This window comes from Chelmon rostratus, chromosome 3, assembly GCF_017976325.1.
Source record: "Chelmon rostratus isolate fCheRos1 chromosome 3, fCheRos1.pri, whole genome shotgun sequence".
Classification (NCBI taxonomy): Eukaryota; Metazoa; Chordata; class Actinopteri; order Chaetodontiformes; family Chaetodontidae; genus Chelmon; species Chelmon rostratus.
The window spans coordinates 7,319,758-7,347,368 of record NC_055660.1 but is presented as its reverse complement, the minus strand read 5'-3'; the positions used below and the strand labels follow the sequence as shown (position 1 = coordinate 7,347,368).

The window sequence follows — 27,611 nt, the reverse complement described above, 5'->3', positions numbered from 1 at the left end:
CAAGTCTATAATCTACAACTGAAAACAGATAGGCTACCATGGGCCCGGAAACATGAATATGGAAGAGTAGTAGTGCCTCCTGGAGCAAACAATAATACAATAATAAAAATGAGTTCCCTGAAATCTTGTAATGGACTGAGGAGCATGTTTGCAGTAGAGCTGCTGATGAAACAGCTTACACCATAATACCTCTGTTTTGTAAAAAAAAAAAAAAATTAAATCGCATTTTTTTTTTTACATGGCAAGGATGTTGCCACAAAATTACACATTAGAAATATCTATTGTGCTATCCTTCACCATATGGAGCAAGCTAAATGAAAAGCATATCAAGTTCGAGTGACATGTCATTCATATAGACACATAGTGCAAGCACAGTGGAGTTTCTGCAAGTTACATACTGTAAACTAAGTAAGATTCCTCAGTCATGTAAATGAGGAAAAGGAAGGAAAAGGGAAAAAAAAGGAAAGCAGAATATTATATATATATATATATAGCACAGGTTTCAGCAGCAGGCCAATTGTCTGTTTCATTTGGACTTACATAGCCATTCATAAGATGTTTGTATGGGCACCCTGCTCGGTAGTTTATTATGATTAGCAACAATGTTAATAACGATTATTCTCAGTTACAGAATGAGGAGGAGTGGTACTACCCAGCTACTACGAAAAGTCACAATGGTAACTGCTGCCCCGTACTGACAGGAAAAACCATGAATTCTGAATGAAGACTGAGTAAGTAAAAGCATTGAGGCAAGGTCAGCAAAATGTACTTGAAGTATCAAAGTCAACGTAACCTACACATGAAGTGGCAGAATGAGCCTGTCAGTGTCATTGTATTAGCAGGCAGCATTTTTTTGGTTGAGTTCCAGCTAATTACTTTATATTCCTCTTTTTGGTCGACTGACTTTTTCTAAAGTCATTATAGGTTTTACATGTAAAATCCTAATCTGAAAAGTAACATGTACTTATAGCGGTCAAAAAATTAGTAAAAAACAAAATACTTCACAACTGATAGTACGTTAACAGTATAAATAGTATCAGAAGACGGTGATAATCAACTGCATCTCAAAAACTACTGTACTTGAGTAAATTTACTTAGTTACAGTGCAACACCGATAACCAGTAGGGTATCTGCGCATTGAACCACACTACTCTTCACAAAGAGATTTCGCTTTCTGTTGTCAGGTATGTTTTGTAATTGAAATGTTTACTTGAATAAATTGTTAAATGCGGGACTTCTCGTTATAGCTACATATAGGACTTCACACATCGTGACTTTTACTCGAATAAACAATTAAAAAAACGTTCCTTCCCAAGCATTAAAGCCCATTAACCCGCAACATCAACTTCTGCTCATCAACAGTTTGATTTAAATAAGGCACTCAAACTGATTTCATAAAGGGCCATATGGCTGCAGGTTGGAGCACACCAGGCTGGAATCAATTAATCAGCTGATCTCAGTCTTCAGCTGATAACTAAGTGATCCCTTGATGTTCACTGGCTGGCTTGGTGTTCTCCTCCTCGGCTGGAACGAAAACCTGCAGCCACACGGCCCTTTACTGAGTCAGTTTGAGATGCCTGATTTAAATCCCACTCTGACTACATTTCCCGTCAGTACTGTGTTTTAGGAAACGACGAGCAACTAGCAACTGACATGCAGCCAATCACACTGCAGAATGTGACTTTCTCGCTCAGTGATTGGCTATTTTTGCACCGATCTTCCCACGATGCTTTGCTGCACCGCCTTGGAATTCAAATCGAGCGGACCAATCAGAGAGCGCCATAACGACAGAGGCAGCAATTTAAACTCGTACTAGAGACTGTTGTCAAAAGGCAGAACGAGATAACGCTGCAGCCATCGTTGGACGAGTCTGGAGATTATTTTCATATCTGCCGTCGTTTTTTTTCAATCTCGTGGTCTATATTTATGTTTGCATCAAAGTTTGAGTTAAGCTCACGTTCAAAGGTGGTTTAGTTTTTATTTGAATCCACAAGCGTACGGGAGCAAACTAGCTTCCAGGGCTAAAGTAACGTCGGTTGAGGTCGGATTAACAATAGTTTGACCCTTGCAACTATTATCGATACCTCGACTGCTGAAGACTTTTAAACGTTTCTTTTAAAGACGCCGAAGAGCACTTTAACCCAAAATGAGTGCAGGTATTGCGAAACCGGCGAATCCGTCGGCACATGTCGACCCAAAATCGGCTCCTCTGAAAGAAATCCCTGACGTCCTGATTGACACACGCACCATGAGAAGATACGCGAGGGGAAGATTCCTCGGAAAAGGTGGTTTCGCCAAGTGCTACGAAATCACAGATGTGGAGAGCAAGCAGGTTTTCGCCGGAAAAATAGTGCCTAAGTCCCTGATCCTGAAGCAGCACCAGAGGGAGAAGATGACCTCTGAAATCGCCATTCACAAGAGTCTCGACCATGCGAACGTCGTGGGCTTTCACGGGTTTTTCGAAGACGATGACTTTGTGTTTGTTGTCCTGGAAATCTGCAGGAGAAGGGTGAGTATATTGAGAAAATTCGTACACTGCATACTCTCCTCAGTGAACTCACTTCCCAGGGCCAACGGTTGACACGGCGGTCTCTTCCGTTGTCCTCTCAGTCCTAGTGGAGTTCGCTTAAATTGCAAGAAAAGCCAAGGGAATTTTGAACGTGGTCGCTTAAAATAATACCTTTTTAAAAATGTAAAACAGTGCTTAGACCAATAATAATTCATTGTTTACGACTTTTCCCCCCTTTGTGCTACTCAGAGTGCTGCAGACAAGTGTTTCCTGATATTTGTCTTTGTCTTGAATCCAATTTATTTCGTTTCTGTTTCAGTCCTTGTTGGAGCTGCACAAGCGTCGTAAGGCAGTGACTGAGCCCGAGGCTCGCTACTACATGACTCAGCTGCTCAAGGGGGTCCAGTACCTGCACAACAACAGAGTCATCCACAGAGACCTGAAGCTGGGCAACATCTTCCTCAATGATGAGATGGAGGTCAAGATAGGTAAGTTTCCCTGTTGGACTGCAAATGATTTCACTTCTCACTGAATTTCCTGTCTGGGGATTAATAAAGTTTATCTTATCTTAAATTCAATTGTCTTGTCATACCTTAGACAGGGTACCAGTAACATTTTATAAAAACTCACACAAACAAACCTGTTGGTCTAGTAGTAACGGACAGGACACAGCCCAGCCCTCAAATCAGAAATGTGTCATACTTCCTGGACAAGTGGTTTCCATTGACTGGTGGAAAAGTTTCTCATGAGGGCCAAAACAGCATGTTTTTATAATCATTGATGTGTCCTGGAAGTTTGAATAAAAACTATTACCTTTTTTAGTCTGCTGCTTTACAAAAGCTTGTCTGTCTTTCTTCTGTAGGGGACTTTGGTTTGGCCACTAAGATCGAGTTTGACGGCGAGAGGAAGAAGACCTTGTGTGGAACGCCCAACTACATTGCACCAGAAGTGCTTTGCAAAAAAGGCCACAGCTACGAAGTGGACGTCTGGTCACTTGGGTGTATATTGTAAGTCTGAGCACACATGGGAAGTAGTTTTGCTGCTAAAAATGCACAAACAGCACTATTAAACATGACTCTGCCCAGTCAGATCAACATCCTCACTGTCTTCTCTCAGGTACACTTTGTTGGTCGGTAAGCCCCCATTTGAGACCTCGTGTCTGAAGGAGACCTACAACCGCATCAAGAAAAACAACTACACCATCCCCTGGGTAAGCTGGACTAATGTAGCGCACAGTGTTCATTCAGAATCAAGTGTGTGTATATATGTGTGTATATAGAGAGTTTTTTTTTTTTTTTTAAACACATCTGACTTGCTCTTCACTTCTCTCATAACTGGAATATACAACCGTCTCTGCAGCACATCAACCCGGCCGCGTCCTCTCTCATCAAGCGGATGCTGCACGCTGATCCCACACAGAGGCCTACCATCGTTGACCTGCTTGGGGACGAGTTCTTCACATCCGGCTACATCCCCTTACGTCTGCCCACCACTTGTCTCACTGTGCCCCCGCGGTTCTCAATCGCCCCCTCCACAGCTGTGGAACTCAACCAGAGACGCCCACTGACTGCTATTAACAACAAGGGTAATAGTTCCAGCACGAAGTGACTACAATTTACTGTTAGTCTACAAATTATTAAAATAATGCTAAAATAGTTTGGTCGGAGGCAGACAGTGGTTAACGGTGTCCAGATAAATATTTTGGTGTCTGCAAAAGTGTTAATGACATGGTTCTCCCTTTCCAGCAGTGACAGAGAAGGTGGAGGTGAAGGATGAGCCTGTGCAAAGGTGAGAAGTGTACTTACTGTGCTAGCTTCAGCAGAATTCCTCCGCTGCACTCACTTTGTTATTAAAAGTTATCAAAGAAGTGACAAATTATGAGATTCTGTTTTCTACAGCATTCCAACTTTTTTGCAATCAAGGTTTTAAAGAGCCGTACGTTTCTGTACTTCAGTGTTCTGACTTGTGTACTCTCTGCAGGGAGTCTGAACCAGCAGAAAACCACCTGAAAGATATGCTGCAGCAGCTCAACAGTATCATTGCTGCCAAGCCCTCCGAGAAGGCAGTCATCTGCCAAGGTGAGCGCAGACTCCTCAGTTTCGTCAACAAATCTGTTTCGTTTCAGTGTTACCGCACATTTTAGAGGTTTGGATAATCTTCGTGCCTGCCAGTGGTGGATACAAAGCATTTGTTCTGTTTTTGTATTCCCAGAGGAGGCAGAGGATCCTGCATGTATTCCCATCTTCTGGATCAGCAAATGGGTAGACTACTCTGACAAATATGGATTAGGTAAGACACTTATGCTTTTTTTGTCATTCATCAAGTCAGACTGAACAAGTATAATTATTTGTATGTTTAATTTCTATTATCTTTTTATTGCTTAAACTATAGTTAAGGTACCCCTTTGAAAGACTGTAAAACTACATACAAATCTTTCGCCCTCAACCCAAGAGTTTGAAGGCGCAACAACTTTAGTAGTATTATCTGGATGCATCAGATGTTGCATTTGGAACAAGACGAGTTATTGGCTTATCTCAGCTTTGGAGACTTTTTTCAGACTTCGGTTAAAATCCGTCAACCTTGACTTAACACAACTCAAATGGGGGCTTCAAAATGTGAAGAAACAACACAGACAACTCTTGCAAGAGTTTTGCATTTTCTAGGGTTACCATCTAGACACAACCATGAAAAAGGTCTAAGTAACAACAGAAATTACACAGTTTGTCCACTAGATGGAGCTGACAGTTTATGTATTTGACTGTCAGGTGTCCTGTTTAATACATGTTTTGAATTTGACTGGAAGGATCGTTTATCAAAAGTTCAAATGTGCATTTCAGGCTACCAGCTCTGTGACAACAGCGTGGGTGTGCTGTTCAACGACTACACGCGTCTGATCATGTACGCTGATGGAGATAGTCTGCAGTACATTGACAAGACGTCAGCTGAATCCTACCTCAGCGTGCGCTCTTACCCTACAGCCCTCAACAAGAAGGTCAGTAGTACATTTTGCAGGTTAATTGAGGGTTTTGAATGGATGATGCTTCCAATAATGAATCTGTCCATACCCCCCCTTTTTTTTTTTTTTTTTTTTTTTTTTTAAAAACTTTTTTTTGCTGTTTTACATTGAGCAAACAAGCAAGAGCAGGACTTCCAAAACTCGACTAAACATTTAGGGCCGCTTCTGTAAGGGAGGCATTCCAAACAGTGCCTTCATCTTGTTTGGTTTGCATTGCTTATTCAAACTTCTTATATCTCTGGAAAATTTCAGACCAAAAATTATATAGTGATGGACAGGACCAGGACCATGAATAAGGGAGGCTGGGGCTGAGTGAGGGTCTACATCTGGGTAAATGTTTTCAAGTCTGACTTTGGTTCTTTGCTCAATCATGGTATAGATTCTTACGTTTTCCCCTTCTAGATCACGTTGCTGAAATATTTCCGCAATTACATGAGTGAGCACCTGCTGAAGGCCGGCGCCAACGTTGCGCGGCGGGAAGGGGACGAGCTGGCCCGACTGCCCTACCTCTCCCTCTGGTTCCGAACCAAGAGCGCCATCATCCTGCACCTCAGCAACGGCACCGTTCAGATCAACTTCTTCCAGGTTAGCCACGCACCACATCTTCTCCCAGCAGCCTCCTTTTTAACTGTCGAACACAGTTTGTTTTCCTCGTCCCGTGGGTGCTCTGTGCACTAATCCTGAACCTCCATTTCCCCTCTGCCAGGACCACACCAAGCTGATCCTGTGTCCACTGATGGCTGCGGTGACCTACATCGACGAGAAGCGAGACTTCCGCACCTACAAGCTGTCTCTGCTGGAGGAGTTCGGCTGCAGTCAGGAGCTGGCTAGCCGCATGCGCTACGCCAAGCTCATGGTGGAGAAACTGCTGGACACCAAGCCATCCACTGCTGCACACTAGAGCACCTCACACCGCTTCTTCAAGCACTCTCTTTAATCACTGGCCACTTCTTCCCTTCTGCCAGCCTCTAAGGACGGAACAGACCCTGACATTGTCCTGCATTTTTTTTATTTTACTGGCGCAGTGTAATATATTGTCATCTTTGAGGCTTTTGACATACCATATATTGTACATTAATGCTGTATTTCAGTCTGTCAGCCAATGATTTTATCTCTTTTCCTAGAGTTAATAAAACTTCTCTCTTAACTTTCTTGATGAAGCTTACTCTTAACCAACGTTCCTGCTGAAGAAATCTAAGCTGGCTGGATCGATTGACAGAAGAGTTGATCCTGCACAAGCAAATGCATGTAAGAGGAAAAGATGAATGTTGAAACCTGAAGCCGGGAGGGGGTAAATGTGTGGTGGGGGTTGAGACTCTGGCTTTTCTGGTCTGCTTCTCTAGTTTGTCTTTTTTCTGTGTTTTATCTGTGTTGTATATAGAGAAACGGACCATGTGAATACTTCTTCATCATGTACGTTCTTCCTGTATTTACTTTTCACACTTCTTACAGATCATTTTAGATTTCTTTTTCAGCGTGTACAAACTTGAACATACTGCTTGATGTTGTAAAGATGGTTTAATGGTGATGAAGTTCAAATAAAGGTTCTTTGAACAAGACTTTTCTTTCAGCTCAGTTTTTTTTTTTTTTTTACACCAGATCTTACATCTTTTCTGACACAGTCCTCTCCAATTATCCAAGCTGGGGTGCAACCTGGGGTTCAGGTTTTTTGCCCAAGGACACTTCAACACCTGGGCAGAGCAGGTGGGGATCAACCCTCCTCATCATCACCTCCTGAGCATGAGCAAGACAAATCACTGATTAATGTTTCAGTCACGGTTGCTGCTCTTTAGATATTTGCTGATATTTGCTTGTCTGCACAGAAAAAACAAAATCTTGACCAAAGTATAAAAAACAAATGGATGTTTGAACATCTGCAGTTCCATAAATGGGTAAACTCATGAAAACTCAACAACAGCTACTAAACTGACATTGTGAACATTTATTTTTATGCTCCACGTTGACATGCTGAAATCCTGGAGTGCTTCTTGGCCTGAAGAATTTAAGGAGCTGTTTAAAGGGTTGGTTCACTTAAATTGCAAAGAACATTTCACACTTAACCCTCACATTGATGCGTTATTGTACAGATGGTGTTGAATAACAAGAAGGCATGCAAGTAAAACTATCTGCACAGCTAAAAACCATCATTTAGAGGAACTGACCCTTGAACTAAGTAGTAAAACTAAGAACCATTTTCCTACAGGAAACAGGGGCTTTGAAAAAAAAGGCAAGCATTCACACACAGTGGACTTCATACATTTTTTAAGTATGTGATAATTCCCAGCGAGGTGTCCATTACCAGGAATTAATGAACGACATGGAGGCCAGAACCTAAACATACATCAAAATTCACAAATGTTTATTGTAACTTATTAAAAACAAACTGTAGGTACAATTATTTTTCTTTAAATATGAGAAATACAAAGAACATATTCAAATGAGCACAGTAAAGAACAGCAGTAATAAAACACAAACGTTGGCTTTCAGAATCGAGTAGAGGGTTCAGTGTGTGATACCGGTGTTCATGTTCAGTTTAGAAGCACTCCACCTTTAACAATCCAGCCTCACTGAGGTTATTTTCTAACTAAAGCTGTATCGGTGGTCCAGTGACTTGCTGAACATGTTCAGTTTACAGGATATAAATGTCTTTATCTTCGTAGAACAGCAGCCTGGAGATTATAGAGACACATAAAAGCAGAATTTCCTCAAGCTGAATGTTTTTAATGGAAGCAATGCCTTCAGGATCCGGAAGAATGAACAAATGTGACATTCAAGTATTTTAAAAGATGTCTCTCAACTGAAGCCATGTTAAAATCTTCATGTGAACCTTCACACAGTGACAGGAGGACTTGATAAAAGTAATGGAAGAGTCTTAAATGTTAGTGGCAGAGTGTAAAGTAACGTCTCCATTGTGATGTCCAGTCACCAGTGTGCCCCCTCCTCCCCAGCGTGCCAGCTGCCAGCCTTCGCTCTCAGGAGCCCACACCATCCTCGGGGTCCCCCGACGCCCGAGCTGCCACATGCACACACAGCCGCTCTGACTCAGGCCCACCACGCTGCAGCCGTCCACGTCAGCTTCGCACAGCCTGCAGAACGCAGAGGCGGATGTGAGCGTTAGCTACATGAACGTTTAGAAACAGAGACGCACAAATGCATCAGCCCTCATCTCACCTGCCAGACCAGGCTTTGGGCGGACACAGATGAGCAGCCAGGAAAGATTTTCCACTCAGAGGGTTGACGGCCACCAAAGAGAACAGGGCGGCCTTCTCCCTCTCCTCCTCCACTTGATCTTTAGCTCTGGCCTGTCTCTCTTCTTCCTCCAGAGAGCTGAGCAACTGATGCTGCAGGAGGACAAATAACACTCCCTGTGCACCAACAGAAACACACAGGAATGAAAATCTCCTGAAGAGCGAGACAACAGGCAGTCTCCCAGAAAAGAAATAAAGCAGGAAAATATCAAGTGCAGAGCATGGCATGGGGCTGTGGTTGCGGGGGGAGGGGTTGTGTGGTCTTGGGGTTTGGGGTTCCTCCCTCGAGAACTTAACATGCATTTTCGCCTAATTTTAGACAACTATCATTACAGTATTTATTAATTAGTTACTTTACACATTTTTCACATTATAGTCTGACATTGGCAAGAAAAAAGTGAAAGTTCTATGCTGACTGGGGAAGTGAGAGCGATGTCCTGAAGTAATTCTTCACAGATCACACTTGAGTGATAAAATATAATAATCACAGAATAACATTGGTTAAAGAAGGCTGAATGTGAAAGGATTTGAACTGCTAACCTCTCTGGTGGGTATCATTAGGTATTCATTTGCATCTTACCCTGATTCTAATCAGCCTGGTTCTTTAGTTCTTTATCGATCCTCTTACCAATTCTTCTTTCATTACTAAAGAATTGGGTTATTCTAAATTCTCATTAAGAAAAACACACATAGGAAAGGACCGAGAAGCAAGCTCAACCATAAAATATATTCTTTAATATACCTGCATGGTTCAAGGGGTCACATTTTCAGGTCAGAATATCTGGAAAAATCCCACCCCTGAGTCCCCTTACATGCAAAGCAAACAGACTTACACAGTACGAGTATCCTCTGAGACAGGCTGTGTGTGATAAACCATCTCTGAGGAGGATTTTCTTCAGCAGCTGTCCAGTCTTTAAATTCCTGTGAAACACAAACACAGAAAGCACACTCAACATGATAGAGCCAAATCTGGATGTTATTCTAAAATCAGAGTGTTTATGTTCAACATTTAAAGCTAAGGACAGAGTTTAGTGTTTGCACCTCAAGGTCAGTTAAAGGACCTGAGCTCTGTGCTTAAAATGTGGTTGAACTAATCCGGGCTAATATGCTGTTTATCAGGCTAAAATAATCCTGTTAATTCTCATCCAGCTAATCTGTTTATTTGAACACAGTTTGAGGATTAATTTGCCAATCCTGGATGAAGACATCTTAACCATAGTTCTACAGTTGATCATTCAATACGTTAGAGGGTTCAAATGACACTTTCTGATTTTAATGTCAAATCAAAAGCCATGTTGTGGCTCCACTCATCTTTTAACACTCTTTTACATGCCTATTTGCTCATAGTATCTCAAACCAAATTTGGATTGGTTCTTTCTCAATAACCTTGATGTTCTCATCTAAATTAATAATAATATAAACATTCTTTCATTCCACTTCTGAGAAAGTGAGCCCTTTGTACCTGAACATAACTGCATATTTCATGCATGAACCAGCTGACTGTCAATAAACCTGCACTTTTGCAGGTTTGGACTGTCTGAGTTGTTGCTCTGACAGCTGTTCCAAATGGATTTTAAACAGCTTCAAAGAACCAAACCGAATTGAGTCTCAACAACATTTTAATCTGGATTATCCATGTACAAAGAACCGGTTGTTCTTTCTAATCCTTGATTAGTACTCCTACTCTGAAAAAACAGATCAAATTTGGTATTTAAGTAATTCTTTCATCCATTTATCTACTAAATAGATGTATTCATCCTCTGGCTTCCACCATGCATGGGACAAACGACAAGAAAACATTATGGAAAGTTAAACAAACATACACCTGCAGTTTTTGGTTCACCTTCCGTACTTGTCTTTTTGCATAACACGGCATGCACATTTCGCCGTTGTGTTCCTGTATTGATTTGATCTAAGCAGTCCCACAAGTTTAAACCAACTCCATCCATTTGGAAGATGCTTTAGTCTAAAGCAACTAACAACTAACAGTGCATTAAGCTCTCTGTAGGAACAAAGCTAGATGTCATGAGATACTTTAAGGATCTATTGCTGTGAGGTAACCACTGGCATGACAATGATCTGAAAACCTCTCTGTTCATCTTTCTTACCAAATGAAGAGGTGCCCGCCCTCATCTGTGCCAATCAGAGCATCTGGAAGTCCGTCCACTGGAGCGAGGGCCCCGACACAAACACCAGGGGATGCAAGAGGCTGAGAGCTCAGTGTGCTGAGAGAGAGATGAGATACTGATATATCTGTACAATGAGTATATAACTGAGAGAGAATAAATACACTGCCAGCTCTGTGTTACCTGCCACTGTCGGACAGTGTAAACACCTGCAGGGCGGAACCAGGTGCTGAGTGGGAGGAGGTAGCCACTCTGGACTTGGACACGCCCACGGCAGCCTGGACAAGGCCCTCACAGAGCGGCACTTGCAAGAGGCTGGAGCACGACAGCATCCTGTCAACATACACACGTTTCACTTTCATTTCTGAAACACTGAAGAACAATTAAACAGACACAATTCATAAACGCATTTGGAAATTCAAAATATCTTTAAGCTTCATTTTTATACAAACAATTAGACAAAAATGTTAAAATATATGTCAGAGAGTGTGTTTGAGTGCGTTGTATTCACCTCACTTCTCTGATTTCCAACTGACCCAGAGTCACACACATCAGCCCAGCACCATCAGGGACAGGAAACACATTGATCACTGGCTGTAAACAAACACAGAAACAAACCACATAAATGAAAAGAATTCTGTACATTTGGCCATATTAAAGTGAGTAATATATGTCCTAATTTAGTGTCTTTAAACATCAACTCCTCCCTATTTATTTTAAAACCTGCTACAACTAAATATCTAAGTTTTGACTATATTTTTGCAACAGGATTGATTCCAGGATTGATTTTGTTTTTTCAAATAGAAACTCCAAAAAGATTGGGAATATGACCCTCAGAAGTTCCCAGAACAGAAGGTGACGCAGTATTATTCATTTCCTCCAACCAACAGTCTAAAACAAATTACATTTATAATTACACAAAACAGAAAAGCAGCAAATCCTCTTTTCTGAATAGCTGTACGGCATTTGTCCTTGACTGGCAAAAAAAAATAAATCATCAGTGACTCTGATAGGCAGCCACATATTTGCACATACACACCTACACACTCACCTCATTGAAGACCCAGGTGTGTATTAAGCTCCAGTCAGAAGCTGAAGTCTGACTCCAGAGACACACTGCCCACTTTCCAGCTGCTGCTACACACAAAACTCCCGAGGATCCGGGCAGACAGCATGCATCCACCAGACAACCTCCTGCTGGAGCCTGAACACACACACACACACACACGCACGCACACGCACACACATTAAATTCAAAACTGCATGTTGCAGCCAAGGATTTATTCTTGTGTGACAAGTAAAACCTTTTACCTTCAGTGTGTGTGTGCATCTCATCATGTGTTCCTCCGCTGTCTCCTCTGTTCTCAGGTCCACCAGCCCACCGGAGCCCTGGGACTGGATCCTGGAGTAAGTCGGGCAGGTAGCTGGTTCAAGCCTCTGGGATGGCTCAGATGAAGCCTGGATCTGACCGGTGGGAGAGGTGGGGGGCTGGCTAGGAGGGATGGAAGTGAGTGACGGACAGGGTGAGAGAGCTGGGGGTGAGAGGGCCTGGGTGGACGGGCTATGAGGGGGAGGCAGGGTAAGAGCTGGGGCAGAGGGAAGGGACGTCGAAGGGAGGCCGGCAGTGACAGGGTGGGGGGTGAGTCCTAGTGATGGTAATGAAGGGGTGGAGGGGAGGGCAGAGGAGTGCAGGTGTGGGCTTATGAAGGGTGCTGACGCCAAAGGAGGGCTCAACAGGAGCTGGGAGGGGACACTGTGGTGCGGTAAACACTTATCCTGATTTTTATTTTCTGTAGGAGGATGTGTGATGGGTTCGGAGGATTCCTTTGACTCTTCAGCAGGAGATTTCACATTCAGATGCTGCACAGGAGGACCCTCAGTGACACTGTCACTGCATGCCTGTACAGCAGTGCAGCTGCTAGAAAGCACTTTAGGAGTTTTCTGTAGAGGGTTATCAAAGAAAAGAGCCTTGACAATAGCTTTGTTTTCTGTTAGGTGGTTTGTAGACCTCGGATCCTCCAAAGGATGGACTACACCAGGACAGTCTGTGTGTTCTTCTAATGAAATGACAGAAGACTCTTTTATTTCAAGTTCATATGAGAGCCCGGTGATGTAATCATTCTCTTTGCCTGCAGGATTGTCTGCAAAGTTGGTGTGAGGCTGTGGTTTGACAGACTGGTCATCAGATCTGTGTGTATTGCTGGCTGAGTTGCCACTCTGGCTATGAGTATTCACAGTATTAATATCTTTCTCTTTATATTGATCAACACAGTTTGCAGGACAATCCTGAACCACTGACACAGACTGTAGTGAAGTGGTGTGAGTCTGATACTCTGGGTTAGGTTCTTCAGTCTGCTGCTCAGGTGACTCTTCAGTTATGGGCTGGGGCTTCAATTCACCTGTAAGCTTGTGTTCTGTTGATAAGTTTTGGAGGTCTGCAGACTGTGTGGCAGTTTGTTTTGCTTCAGTGGGATGGGGTAAATTTGAGATTGTGGGTGTGAGGCTGAGCGGCAGTGGCAAAGACATCACTGGATCACAGCTGCTGTGGCATGTATCAAAGCGCCGGATGCTCCGGCGTGTATTGTAAGACGGCGAAGTGAAATGTTCAACTCCTGATTCCAAAGCCACTTGGCGGAGCTTGTGCAGCTTTAGGGAAGCAAACTGGTCATCTGGGAGATGGAAATCTTGTGGAATGTCAAAGTTCATCAGGTTGTTGACCAGCGGGCCAGGATGCAGAGAGGGGAGGGGAAGCACAGAAGTTTGGCCAGGTGGAGAGGAGGGCAAGAGGAGAGACTGCCAGCTTGCTGCGTCTGCAGAACACAAAGTAAAGAAACTTTAGTTTTCATTGTTTTCTTAGTTTGAGAATGAAATGCTTAAAGTGTCTTCGAGTCTGTAAATCAAGGTTCAGAAACAGCCCTTTTCAAATGGCTGTTGTACCTTAGCCCTATGCACAATGTTCACTATTGTGTATAGTCATTAAATGTTTTTGCCTCTATTTTCAATTCAGCCCCCTGAAGTGAACATAACTTTTCCAGTCCAGGGCACATTTTGATTATTTTTAGCAGGTCGTAAATGTTCACTGATGAGTTGATTCATTAAAAGTTATAGCCATAGCAAGTTGCACCATCTTGGTACAGGTAAGCAACAATGACAATAAGGTTGAACTGAACTGATGAACAGCAGGAATACAATCTGTATGCTGATCTCAGTGACTAATTATGTCAACCAGCTCTGCAGCTCTTATATGTATTTTAGTATCTTTTGAACAACAATGGAGTTCTATGGCACAGAGCCATAGGCTATATTAAGCAGTGGCTACTGACACGCAATAACTTGTAGTAGATCAATGAGTAGAAAAATTTACACTACATCTCTTAAGGGGAATAGCAATATAAAAAAGATGGCAGCCTTTAATTGACTTTATATAATAACATCTTTCTGTATTCAAAGCTGTAATTAATCAATATTTTAATCATTGCAAGAAAAACACCTAGACCTTCCCTTCATTCTCTATCTCTGTCACTGACACACAAATATACAGAGTACAGAGTGCAATATGTCTTACTTCTACTTATCTGCGTGGATCTGTTAGTCCGGCCACTGCTCTTCAGAAAAATCGGATAGACTTGATGTCCAGAGGCACAGCTAGACTGAGCTCCAGAGGAAGGCTGTGTAGTTGTGCTGTGGGCAGATGCAGGATGGGGACTGTCTGGAACTGGAACTGCTTTTCCTTGAGTGAGGCTGGGGTTTGGTCCGTCAGCTCCGTGGAGAGCTGGGGAGAAAGAGATCAGGGAGCTGGTGGGCTGGGGATCCTCTGAGGTTTGGGCAAGGCCTAGCTGATGGGTGTCCAAACTACGAGAACATCGAGGGGTCTGAGGTCTCCCTCTGCCCCTGCCTCTTCGCCTCCTCCTACCTCTTGCTGGACGAGCAGTGGTGACAGCAGGAGAAAAACAAACATCGGTGTCAATCTGGCAAACTGACAATTGACCTGAAATCTCACTGGAGCCCTGACCGTTCAGCTCAGCAGACGTTTCAGCTGCCTGTGATTCCGTACCAGGTCCTACAGATGGCGATGCAGTCGCCAGTGAGGAGAACTCTGTCTGAGAGAGTTGATCTGGACCTTCGTGGTTGTGTGTGTGCCTGTTCAGTCCTCTGCCGCGGCCTCGACTCCTGCGATATCGTCCCATGCTCAGCTGGGAGAGTATGACTGCCTGCATGTCAGGCTGGCTCTGTGAAGACGTCATACGTCTTGTGGTTCGGACATAGTACTCTGCTGGGAAAAGTAGTCCGTCCACAAGGGTACAGGAGTCCAGGAGACCTGCACCCTTTATATCCTGTTCACCTCCAACCATCTCGCTCTCTTCTTCTTTTATTTCTACTGTGTTATTGTGATGTTTTTCACTTTCTATTTGCTCTGCTGGGTCTTGTTTAGTATCTTTATTACTAACATCTTCACACAGCCCTTTATCCCTCTGTCCTCTACTATTGTCACCTTCCTCTCCTCTTTCTATCTCCTTTCTTCTTCCATTTTGTGCACCATCTTGTCCTCTTTTTTCAGCGTGTATCGCAGGGTTACAACATGTGAGCAGCGAAGATGTTGACTCTGATTCTTTTACCCCTTCAGCTCTCAACTCAGTCTCTTTCTCTCTTTGTTCTTGTCCTCCTTGCTTCTCTTTTCCCTCTATATTTCCCGTTTCAATTTGTCCACAAGTGTTCCAGTGTGTAAGCAGCAGAGAGGGTGACTCGGATTCTGTACCAGAATATAGCTCCTCACTTTCATTCACAACCTCTGTTTTCACTCTCTCTCCCTCCCCTTCTGTTTTAGCAGTCTCCATCCTTTCACTCTGCTCCCGTCCTTCCTCACTGTTGTCTGTGCTCCTGCCAGCCTCAGCGCTCCTCCTCTCCCAGCGCAGGCGGCTGCGTCGAGACCTGAGGCGCAGGGCCGAAGTGGGTCTGTCACCTCGAGCTGTGTCACGGCTGGGTTCTGGGGTTTGCGGGCAGGTGGCATCAGAGGGGAGCAGGAACCTGATCACCTGGCTCCTCCTGGAGTTCTCAGAATCTGTTGGACCTGGTCAAACATCAGAAAATTTATAAATTTTAATTTGCACTGTTATTACAGGCAAAACAATATCAGCTTTTCGGAGTAATGACAGTGTAATCTCAACCATACTACAAGATATTTTCTGTTTTGGGATATATATGCATATGTGCACAGTTACAAGCAATAACAAATATATTGTTCCTTTCATTATAAAACTAGGCACCACGATAACAGATTATTTTAATCTTCAGAATTCTTCAGAAACACACTCTCTGCCAGTATCTTCCTCCTCTCTTTGCACAACCTCCCTAGATATTCCCCAGCAGATCACAAGCACACCAACAAAAACAATTATTTCTATAGCAATCACATTAGTCTGCATAAGAATCAGTTGCACCAATGATGAAGCACAGTGAATGACAACAACATTCACTGTGCCTCCTATCCATCTCTGACATGCAGTCACAAGGGTTTTTGCATCAAGAATAGATGACTTTATAGTACTAAAAAACTAAAATAGTCATAACTGTATTGCAAAAATGGTTGCATGATTCTATATAGTTTATTACATACATGTATTAACACTTTACTTTTGGCAAAAACATTCTTACATATTTAACAACATACATTCTTTTTTACTTGTCATTGTGGTTATGTACTATTGAAGAGGTTAACTACCTGTGCTTTGCAGCTGATTAGGATAGACTCACCTCCAGTGTGTCCCTGGCACTGAGGTCCACCTGAGGCTGTCCCATTCTGAGCATCCAGCGTCAGTGAAGATGGGATGATACAAGGGTTGGATGTGACCTCTAGATTTTGCTGGTCCTGGTGGGTCTGCTGTGTAATCCTGCTCCTCACATGTCTCCGCACTGCTTCTGAACACTCAGCACGCTGTGAGCAGATCAACGTGTGTGAGACGGAGAGTTTCTACACCGGACTAACAGACACAAACTGAAATAGGGGCTCTTACCTGTAGTCTCTGGGCTGTCCTGAGGTACTCTCTTTTTAAAAGAGCCAACTTCCTACGAAGCTGGGGAGGGAAAAGGGTAGTTTGTCAGCAGCAGTCAGAAAACAGAATTAAGGCTTCATTGTAGCAACTTATAAAGCTTAAGTGTACAGACAGATGTGCACTACCTTCTCCTTGTCATCACAGTGTAGTGTGGTTTTCAGCTGCTCCTCACAATGTGGGATATTTCCCACACTGTTCTCCATCCTGCTCACTCGGCCCTTAACACACATACAACACACACACGACTAGTTACATAAGGCTATGGCGCGGCTAATACACAGTGGCACTTGTTTAGTTGGTTTTGGCTCATGTACGTGTGTTCATTAGAAAACGTTAGCTTAACAGAACTAGAAAGCTAACAGTTAGTACGGAACTTGGTAAACATACCCTCGTTACGCTTCTAACTGAAAGTACCGAGACATTATAAGTCTAAAGAGATGACTACATAACGTAAGCACTCTACACACAAACGCATTCAGTCCGCTGAAATTAAAACTCGCCCGTGAGTGTAGTTTGTTAATATTTGGGGCAGACTTACCGTGGAACCGCTGGTGGGTCCATGAAAGTTTATTTTGACGTTCGATCAGGCGGGTATCGATTTAGTTCTTATTTCCCGCGACTCCCTCGAACAGGCTAGAGCAGTGGAAGTCCGATGACTCGATCAGACGGATGGAGGAGGTAAAGGGGACATTTTACTAGCTAATTAACTGAAATGCTTGAGTTCAGAATCATATTCGCTACACAAACCTGCAGCATATCCCCTTGTGTAAAAATTACTTGGTTAAGAGTGCGATAAAATGAGGAAATTTTTATTTACGACGGAGGATGTTTAACTGTTACTCAACTTTTCAAGCTGTTGTCAAACAGTTAGCTAAACCTCTGAATTTATATCAGAGTTCGACCCAAACAAGCACGCAAAAATTTTCCGTCGTTACCCACTAACCACTTTTTAATTTATCCTGAGCATTTTTTAGGCTGTTTTGGCTAAGCAGTATCGTCTTTTTAGACAGGATCTTCAGACAGGGACAGGGTCTAAAAAGACCATACCATTTAAGGGGAAAAGCATAAAGTAAGGATTTTCTAAAATTATCTAAAAATCAGACAGATGGCATAGATATTTTCATAGATGATGTGTGTTTTCGTTCTTCTTTGGCATAGCTAAACCCAAGGAATTTCCCTCAATTAGAACACAATTGATTAAGTATGTATTTACCTGTCAGTAAAATACAGTGATACATTAATTAAAAAAAAACAAAAACAAAAAACCCTAGTGTTTGTGAAGGACAACCTTACATACCCTAACATGCCATGTGGTGTCAGTATAATCAGTTGGTTATCATCCTTAAGTGTTTGACATATTTGCAGCTGGACATTTTTACTAGGCCATGTTACGAATGCTATTTGATCAAATTCCACTATTTCTATTCCCTTATGATATCAAAACAAAGCCATTCGTATAGTTCTAAATCGGCAGTTCAATGGCCTGACTTTTAATTGAAATTATTTTATTGAAATTGTTTTATTCTTGTATCTGGTAGTGCCAGAAAATGTCAGTGCTTTTTATTTACAAACAGCATGGCATATGGTTTTCCATCAGGCTAAAGGAGCTGCAGAGATATTTTAGCTGAAATGTGGTTGTAACTTAGAGACACTGCCAGCAAAGAGTCTTTTCTGCTTTTATTTTCTGCATATAGCTAATACGCATTTAGCATAATCACGAGTAATGTGTATGCAACCACATTTGCTGAAAACGGCCAGAAACACAAACACAACAAGTTATAAATGTTAAAATTTTATTTCCAAAATAGTTTCTCCGGTGATGGAATTTGAAAAATATGTACATAGATCCAAGTACAGTGGCTACAAATAAAGAAGGTGTAGGACGATCTAACAATCTTAAATGTGAAGTTGTGTGGGACTTATTAGGATAAAATAATGGAATCAGGCTACAGTATGTAAGTGGCAAACCCTAATCATTTGGCACTCTGGGTAGACTAACAAACCTTTAAATCTGTAGTATTTAAACTCAAAAGGACTCATGGTATCTGTACATTCATTCAGATATGGATGTATAAGCTAAGAATACATACAGCAGGAAATATGGCAGGTCATAAAAGATAAACTCTTGTGAGTTTAGTATTTGTGTTTTGGTTTTTTCCTCTGACAACCCAAGTCGAGGTAGTGTGTGGTCTTTATTGTGGTCTACATACCCAGGGTGAGTGTACTGGTCACATTTATTTACAAGATAAAAGTTTCTAGTTTGGTGAAACTGTCCGGCTCCTCAGACATCCACAGGTGAGATACTTCATGGCAGTCATGCTGACGTGCATTAGAGGGCCCAGGTTAAATAGCATGTGGTAGAAGGCATGGACAGACAGGCCTCCAGTTTCATCTGCGTATTTCAGTGCTACGATTGGTGTGTACAAAGGGTTGGTCAGATTCCGGAAACGTGGCCTGCTTGCTTCAATCACTTTCTTGGTACACTGCAGAGAATTAGAGGATGGAGAAAAAAAAGACATAAAATTCGCAGTCAGACTTGCAGGATTAATCAGGAGTGCAGACAGACAGGTGAGGCGCAGCGAGGCTGAGTCACAGGCTGCTTGTCAACTTACTCTGGCGATGTCATCAGGCGTTTGTCCCAGCGTCTCAAAGATGTCAACAGAAGACGGAAGATAGACGTTCTTGAAGTAATGCACCGTGTCAGGATCAGCTCCGGGATACTCCTTCTGCTTCACATCCTGAATCATCTTTGCCTCAAATTCTGTGTGCACCGGGCCCGGCTCAATGAGTGACAACCTGAAGCGGGAGACACACAGCAAAGAAGACTCAACAACAGAGCATGGTTAGATGGAGGACGAGATCTATGGGGAATTAAGTTACACTAGTTCTGAAATCAGAATATTAATCAACAACAGACATTGATTCAGTCTGCTGAATCCCTTCCCCTTCAACACCCAAGACCAAGCTTGTAGGCTACAGTTACCAAAAATGTTTGATCCAGTCCAATCGGCCAAAATTTGTCACGTTTCAGTTTATAACCAAATACCTCTTAAACTAATGGATAAACTGATCAGCCTCAGCTTTACTTTGTGTTGCATGCTTATACATTTAAATAAGATGGTTACTACCTGCTAAACATCATGTTAACATTTTCATTCTTTGCATGCTAACATTAGCATTTAGCTCATAGCTGGGGCTAAGTACAGCCAGAGCTGTTAACACAAATGTAGACTCTTAGTCTCATTTAGCTGATGTTCAGACAAAACCTAAACAATCACTTAATCAGAAAATAATCAATATATAAATCAATAATTAAACTAATCATTATTTGCAGTTTGTCAAACTATTAGTATCATTGTTATTGGTTTGTTACTAATGTGGGAAGAAGCATAAGTGACTCTCACGTGACGTTAAACTTCAGGAGCTGCACAGCCAAACTCTCACAGAAGCCCTCCATGGCAAACTTGGAGGCTGCATACACGTCATTAAACACCACACCTACAGAAAGACAGAATGTTGGCATTTTTAGTTTCAGACATGGGCAGTTGACTAGATGACTTCTTCATGTTCACTTCTTTGTAGACACGTCCCTGTTTGCAAAGACATACAGTCTGTCTTTAGTTGTCCACCCACCCTTCCATTCGTCCATCGTCGACCCATGCATACATCAGACTGAAGCTGACAAATCTGTCATTTCTTTCTGCCATTTGACGTCCCACCCCGCCTCCTCTCCCTTCACTCATCCAGTCACACCTTCGTCTGCCTACCTTGTAGTCCCATCACGCTGCTGACCACAATGATGTGTCCTCCGTTCCTTTTCTTCATATCAGGCATCACCTCCTTGATCATGCGGATCACCCCGAAGAAATTGGTCTCAAACACTTTCTTCATCTCTTCGATGGGGATGCTCTCCACCGGACCCACTAGGCCGATACCTGCATTATTGACTTTATAGGCGAGGAAGAAAAAAATGAGTATCATCACATCACCTTTGGTTAGTGTGGCAATGCATGGTGCAACATAATGAGGATGCATACTCACTGAGGACATCCACATGTCGATCTTTGATACCGTTAATACACTGTTTGACGGACTCATCGCTGCAGACGTCCAGTACAGCCAGCGAGAGAGTTTTCCCATACGCATCCCCGGCAGCTTCCACCAGCTTATCTTTACGTTTCAGATCACGCATTGTTGCTATGACTGAACACATGGAAAAGAAGGAAAAAGGACAGAATTGAGAGGAGCATAGACGAGATTGACTTGGTCGTGGTTTCCTTTGGCAACACATGCATCTCCGCCAAGTCTGTAAAGATAAATTGATGTGAACAATAGAGAAGAAATGCCTTGCTGTAGTAGTGAGCTGTCTATGTAAATGGAGAGCCTGTAAATGCAAAGTCTGTTCCACTGCTATCTATAACTCACTTGGTTTTCACATGATATTCTTTTCGTAGCTCTTTCTGAACCATGTTGCTGTGGTTTTATTTCCACATTCTAACCTAAATCTACTGTACTGGCCAGTGATATCTGACGATTCCCAACTAAGATTAAATTATGTATGCCAATGGCACATGCAAAACTGTTGTTTTATGATGTTAAGGTGTTGTTTTACTGTCCGGGACATTAGTTGCAATTGACCTATTTCGCTTAATACGCATCAATAGTTGTGGAAGAAAATGTTTCAGTGTCCATGCTTCTAGCCATGCTGGTGTACTGAAGACTGCGATATCTCAACAACTCTTGGTGAATTGCTGCAAAAAATTATTCATGCATGCATTCATTCATGGTCCCAAGAGGATGAAGCAAACTGACTTTGGTCATCCTCTGCCTTTTCCTCCAGTGACACCATGAGGTTAACATTTGTGGCTTTGAGTAAATTGTCTTGACAATTATTGGATAGATTATTCACACACTCACACACATGTTCCCCACAGGATTAAGAGTACAAGAGTACAACCCCAATTCCAAAAAAGTTGGGTCACTGTGTAAAATGTAAATGAAACCAGAATGCAATCATTTGCAAATGAACTGTGTTTACTGGGTTGTACAAAGTCTTCCTGAGCACAGCGTGTTGTATGTGTTCACAAAGTGGTGAACCTCGCTCCATCCTGGCTTGTGAACGACTGAGCCTTTCCAGGATGCTCCTTTCATTCATGATACTATCTCCTGTTACCAATCAACCTGTTTACCTGTGGAATGATCCAAACAGGTGTTTTTGGAGCGTTCCACAACTTTCCCAGTCTTTTGTTGCTCCTGTCCTAACTTGTTTGAAACGTGTTGCTGCATCAAATTCAGAATAAGCAGATATTTACAAAAATCAATGAAGCGGATGAGGTCAAACATTAAATCTATTGTCTTTGTTCCTATTTGAGTTTCCTATTTCCTATTTGATTGAGTCATAATAACTTTAACCAACTTTTCATCTAGTGCCATCATTGAGAAAATACTTTGAGTTTTGACCAAATACCTGCAAGACGAATGACATTCCCATCAGCCTCAGCTGTCATTTGTGTTTAGTGCTAATGCTTTTGTTTTTTCCATTGGCAAATTCAATGGAAAGAGTAGCACCTCCGCATTGACTTCAAACTGCAAAGTTATTAAAATGTTTTAGTCCCACATAAATCTTTATCATGCCATTGTGTACAGGCATAACTCTTTTCATCATTGCTATTTGCCAAAAGTCCCGCATGTAATTATGCTCCTCTTATTTCCATGGGCAGCTTCCAAGTGTGAGTTTGTGAATGGATGTAACACTCTGGCATGAGGCCTCCAGGCTGCTGCTGTAAATAGACATATGATTAGGCAACCTGCCCAGGCAAATGAGGTTACAAAAAGACATCATTACTACCTGAAGGGTCAAACCAAGTTCATTGGCTCAGGCTGCATGTAGGCTCACACAAGAACACACATAAATACCAACATCATGCTATGTCCCCAGTGGTTTGACATGTGTGTATTGCATGTTAGAAATTCATCCAATGCATGTCCTGTATGTGTGCATTCATGTGTATTTGTAGAGGAGAAATTCCATTCTGAGTGATCCTGTCCTCCTGTCATAGGAATGAATGGAAAGAAAGGAGTAAAACCTCACAACGAACTGAGGAGGAAGATGCAACAAAAATATAGTCAAAGAGACATGGGATGAAAGGTGAAGACAGAGGGTAAAGTACACACACACAAGGAAACTGTTCACATGCATGCCTTTCCTGAATCAACCTGTTTTTTTTAACCTGAAATCTCTTTCTGAATGACTGAAATAACAACAATGGAAAAGTCAGTGCTTAAGATAGTCACTGTAGTAAAGATAACCTTAAGTCGTCCTAATATAGACACTGCTCATAAACAGTCCTGTTAGAGCAGCCAGTTTACATATCAGCATTAGCATCTTGCCGTGGAGCTCACGTCACCTGCCTGTTCCAGGAATAGCCCTCACCATCCACAATGGAGCACAGCGAGCCAGGCAGTAATTAGCCTGGAGGTAAGGCTGCAGTGGGGCTTTAGTTATTGTCTGGTGTTACGTGTACATGTAAGAGTGACTAAAGGTTAAGTTGGGATCAGAGACATGACTGTGTGGCAGGAGGGAGGCTGAGTGAGCTGGGACTTTCATCATTTTCATCCTGAGTTTGAATATTATCATTATTTTTTTTAAAATAGTATTTCTCCTACTGATGGAGGAAGGCTTTCTTCCCGTTAATTTCCTTCTGTGAAACTTTTTTGTTGTAAGTCTGTAAATTTTTGTCAATTTAAATGATCATGTAAAATTTGAATGGTAATGCAATACAAGTGCAGATTGGTTTGACAGGTCTGCACTCCTTTACCTCCTAATGATAATGTAACTGACTTTAATACAGAAAAGTGTAAGATGGTAAAATGAAAATCTCATTATGAAAACAAATAGATCCATATTTACAACATTAATTTCTTCACATTGGGACATAGAAGTGTTATTATGCTAAAGGAGGACATTTATATAAAGCATCTTGGTTATGGTTGGTTGGTTATTTTCAAAGATTGAGACTGTGTACCTTAAATCTGCTTGGGAGGAGGATTTGGGGTTGGTCGTAACAGATGAGCAGTGGGATGAAGCCTATTGAGAAGCACACAAAGCCTCAGTTTGGATCAGACGTGGTCTAACGCTGCTTTGACTTTTTGTGGTAAAACTTGGCAACATGTATTTCATTGTTGAGTCTATTAGTGACAGGTGTAAGCTGGCTCCTGTATGGAGATCTGTTTTCCAGACTTTAGATAGTTCTGTGCAAGTGACACAACCTGATTAATTGATTGCAGCAGTCTACAACTTCTGTAACTCCATTAGCCTCGAGGCTAATTCTTCATTATATGTAGGATGCAACCATTCCCAATGAAAATAACACATATTGAACATCTCTGTGTGCTAATTGGATGTCCAGGTTCTAGATTTGTCTTGAAAGTCTTAAGCGCTAAAAAAAAAAGCAAAAATAAAATAGCTCACTCAGTTTATTCCAGGTCATTTATGGAATCAGACAGTTGTGTTGTTGATTCTCAGTTGGATCCTCTCTAGACACATTGTAAGACATTTATAAAATACTCTACTTTGAATAATAATTTGGTTCCAATGTGTTTTTTCCACTGAAGAAGTTGTCTTGTTAATATGCTAAAAATGACAACTACTCATTCACCCTCATTTAAAACTCCAGAATCTCTGAATATGTAATTATTTTTCATTTCCATAGTTTAACTGTTGGACACAATATAAAGTCAGTTCTGAGTGTATGTGCACCGAAGGCTTCATGTTTCCACATCACACCTGTGTAAGTTGAATATTCGACCAGGATTGGCTTCTAAATGTACATGAATGTGATAACAGCCTTCTAGTGTCAAACTGCACATACGCCGTTCTGCACAGTGAAGTTCAAACATTCAAGTGTGGAAACAAGAAGAACATGTTTGACTGAAGGGGGACTTCAAATTTTAGATTTAAACCACCACAAACGGCATGTCAGTCCACTTTAGATGGAAATCACACATCTGCTGTGTATTCAGATGCACAGAAACAGAGACAGTGGCATTAATCCACATGATCATCGGAAGTATATAATACTCTTATATGCCCTCAAGTCATGATGTAAGCTTCTTATGAACAGGACAAGTGGAGAAGTGGCAGGAAGTGTATGAAGGGTTTGACAAATTATGTAAAATTTACCAAAATTTAACTTCATTTAAATTTGTAAAATTTAAATGAAGTTATGGCTATTCGTAGAAGCTGTATTATTAAACAATGTATTTTTATTATTAACCAGCTTTCCTTGTCTATATGCTTTAGCAACACAAATGCAGCCCGTTATATATCATGCCAAGCAAGTTTAAAATTGCAAATAATTAAATATTCTCTCTCTCTCTGTCTCTCTCTCTCTGTCACACACACACACACAGTGCACCCACCATGGTAGCGCTTCTGTTCATCATGAGCCAGCATCACGGCCATCCTCAGACCGATACCGGAGGAGCAGCCGGTGATCAGTACCACTTTCTGTCCGGGACTCGCCATGGTGCCCTGCTGCCTCTCCGCTCTGTGGTCGCTCTGAGACACCAGCAGGCGAGCAGCTCTGCAGGATGAGTGGTGATTTGAGGTGAGAGCCACTATAAGAGGATAAGAGAGACAGGGAGAGAGTCACATGGGCAGTGCAACTCAGCTGAGATTATCTAACTGGTGCTGTGGTTGTCATGTAGACTACACTTCACAGTCTTATTAAATCAATAACGGGACAGGTGGCTTTATGTTAAATTTAATTTACCTGCTGACTCTCTGTGGCTTTTGTTTTCTTACCAGTGTTTGAAAGTGTGAAGATCAAACTGATAAGGAGCAAATTGAAGTTATATCAATTTGTAAAGTCAGTCTCTGCTGCGGCAAAGAAATTTGGCGCCGCCCAGTGGTCAATATGATTATTCTTCAAATCATTGCACCTTATGAACGCTTCTGCTGTTTACAGCCAACACAAATCTGGCTACAGCAGCCATGTCCAAACTATTCCATAAAGGGCCGTGTGGCTGCAGGTTTTCGTTCCAACCAAGGAGGAGCACACCAGGCTGGAATCAATTAATCAGATGATCTCAGTCTTCAGCTGATAACTAAGGGATCCCTTGATGTTGATTGGTTGGCCTGGTGTGCTCCTCCTTGGTTGGAACGAAAACCTGCAGCCACACGGCCCTTTATGGAATAGTTTGGACATGCCTGGGCTACAGTATATGTGATGATGCTTGAGGATGTTTTAAAAAAAAAGTATACACAAGGTCAAATAGACACACACACACTTATTGATGAACTGAATGACAATAACACAAGATGAAAACAATGACAAGGAGAAAATTAATGAAAAAAATCATTGATTTTAAAAATAAACGAGAAAAAAATCTTTCCATACTAACTTAAGCATTGTTCTTAAATCAAATAATAATCAAATGCAATATAGCACAAAAGATGGGTCAGTATACATATACATACAAACACACCCATGCATCCATACAGATACATTTATAGTTATCTACACATAAACATACACACACTGTGTAAATAAACAACCATATACATACACATATCCATATACACACACTCTCATACATAATTATTTGTTTTTTAAATCATTACTTGAAAAACAAAATGTATCTTCATCCCTTTAATTGATCTTTATCATTCGTCACACATGTTATTTTCAACTCCCTGTATTTTTTTTTAATTATCTTTGGCCAAGTGAGTGCCTGAAAAGTTCTAATTATGACCAGTGGAATATACACACATACATCCACAGGTAGTAAATCTCTCTCTCTCTTTCTCTCTTTCACACACATACACACACTAATACACAAGTGTAGCTGCCAGTCATAAGTTTAAGACAACCTACTTGAAGCAGGGGGGTTGGGCGTTTGGAAATATGCCTGGATTCTATTTTCTTCTTCAAAAAAGAAGTCAGTATGTATGTGTGCCTGAATGTAATTTACTTCTGTTGCCAAAACAGCACTGTTTCCAAAACACAAATTTCTAATGATTATTGTACACTACATTTACAGTGTTTTTATCTTAAAACATATAATCTACATTTAAACACCTGCAGAATATGCCAAAAGTCTCCAAATGTTAGGCCTTTCCAGTACGCTCATAAAAAGACAGACGTTTGTGCATGTTCATTAGTTACAGGCTGGAAAGCTCTTAGTCTATGCTTTTGCTCTTGCCTTCACAAAAATACAATATGGGCCAATGACAGTTTTTACAAGATAGTGCGGCAAGATGGCACCAAATGGCACCAAGAAGAACAGCTATTCCTTCATAATAGTCACATCAAACTACATTGTTCAAAATCTACACTTTTAATATAACCCTCTCCTTTATGTGCACAGTTGTATATATTATTTCAATTATCAATACAGTAAATTGTGTCTAAAACAATTCAATTCGATTTCAATTCAATTTTATTTATATAGTGCCAAATCACAACCAAAGTTGTCTCAGGACACTTTACATATAGAGCAGGTACAGACCAAACTCTTTATCTACAGAGACTAGACAATTCCCTCATGACCAAGCATTGCTCTATATCAAGTGCATTTTATAAAAGTACAAAACATTGCTGCTAAAAGGTAAAATTTGGCCCTGGCAAGAGAAAATTATTAATTAATTGACAAAATTGT

General features: G+C 41.6%; 3 protein-coding genes across 4 annotated transcripts; 1 reads left to right on the top strand and 2 right to left on the bottom strand.

Moving 5' to 3' along the window:
- Positions 1 to 1,838: 1,838 nt before the first annotated feature.
- Positions 1,839 to 7,084, top strand: plk1 (polo-like kinase 1 (Drosophila)). Of its 2 annotated transcripts, none has more exons than XM_041934332.1 (11): positions 1,839 to 2,509; positions 2,829 to 2,997; positions 3,372 to 3,516; positions 3,626 to 3,719; positions 3,869 to 4,094; positions 4,258 to 4,297; positions 4,490 to 4,587; positions 4,721 to 4,798; positions 5,347 to 5,501; positions 5,928 to 6,110; positions 6,232 to 7,084. In XM_041934332.1, exons 1-11 carry the CDS (start codon positions 2,147 to 2,149, stop codon positions 6,424 to 6,426), a joined length of 1,746 nt encoding a protein of 581 aa, XP_041790266.1. In that variant the 5' UTR covers positions 1,839 to 2,146; the 3' UTR covers positions 6,427 to 7,084. The 2 variants fall into 2 exon arrangements, with proteins under 2 accessions (XP_041790266.1, XP_041790264.1); XM_041934330.1 differs by having other exon boundaries at positions 4,255 to 4,297.
- A 773-nt stretch (positions 7,085 to 7,857) lies between these two features.
- On the bottom strand, positions 7,858 to 17,509 carry palb2 (partner and localizer of BRCA2). Its single transcript, XM_041934291.1, has 13 exons — positions 17,488 to 17,509; positions 17,075 to 17,167; positions 16,911 to 16,970; positions 16,651 to 16,831; positions 14,465 to 15,967; positions 12,211 to 13,709; positions 11,951 to 12,103; positions 11,411 to 11,493; positions 11,083 to 11,232; positions 10,882 to 10,998; positions 9,607 to 9,694; positions 8,697 to 8,890; positions 7,858 to 8,611 (listed from the first exon to the last, which is right to left on the bottom strand). The coding sequence occupies exons 2-13, from the start codon at positions 17,150 to 17,152 to the stop codon at positions 8,398 to 8,400; spliced, it is 4,320 nt and encodes a 1,439-aa protein (XP_041790225.1). The 5' UTR covers positions 17,153 to 17,167; positions 17,488 to 17,509; the 3' UTR covers positions 7,858 to 8,397.
- Positions 17,510 to 18,943: 1,434 nt separating this feature from the next.
- Positions 18,944 to 25,483, bottom strand: LOC121604769 (retinol dehydrogenase 8-like). Its single transcript, XM_041934373.1, has 6 exons — positions 25,371 to 25,483; positions 20,991 to 21,152; positions 20,717 to 20,896; positions 20,354 to 20,447; positions 19,562 to 19,745; positions 18,944 to 19,432 (listed from the first exon to the last, which is right to left on the bottom strand). Exons 1-6 carry the CDS (start codon positions 25,474 to 25,476, stop codon positions 19,205 to 19,207), a joined length of 954 nt encoding a protein of 317 aa, XP_041790307.1. The 5' UTR covers positions 25,477 to 25,483; the 3' UTR covers positions 18,944 to 19,204.
- Positions 25,484 to 27,611: the final 2,128 nt, after the last annotated feature.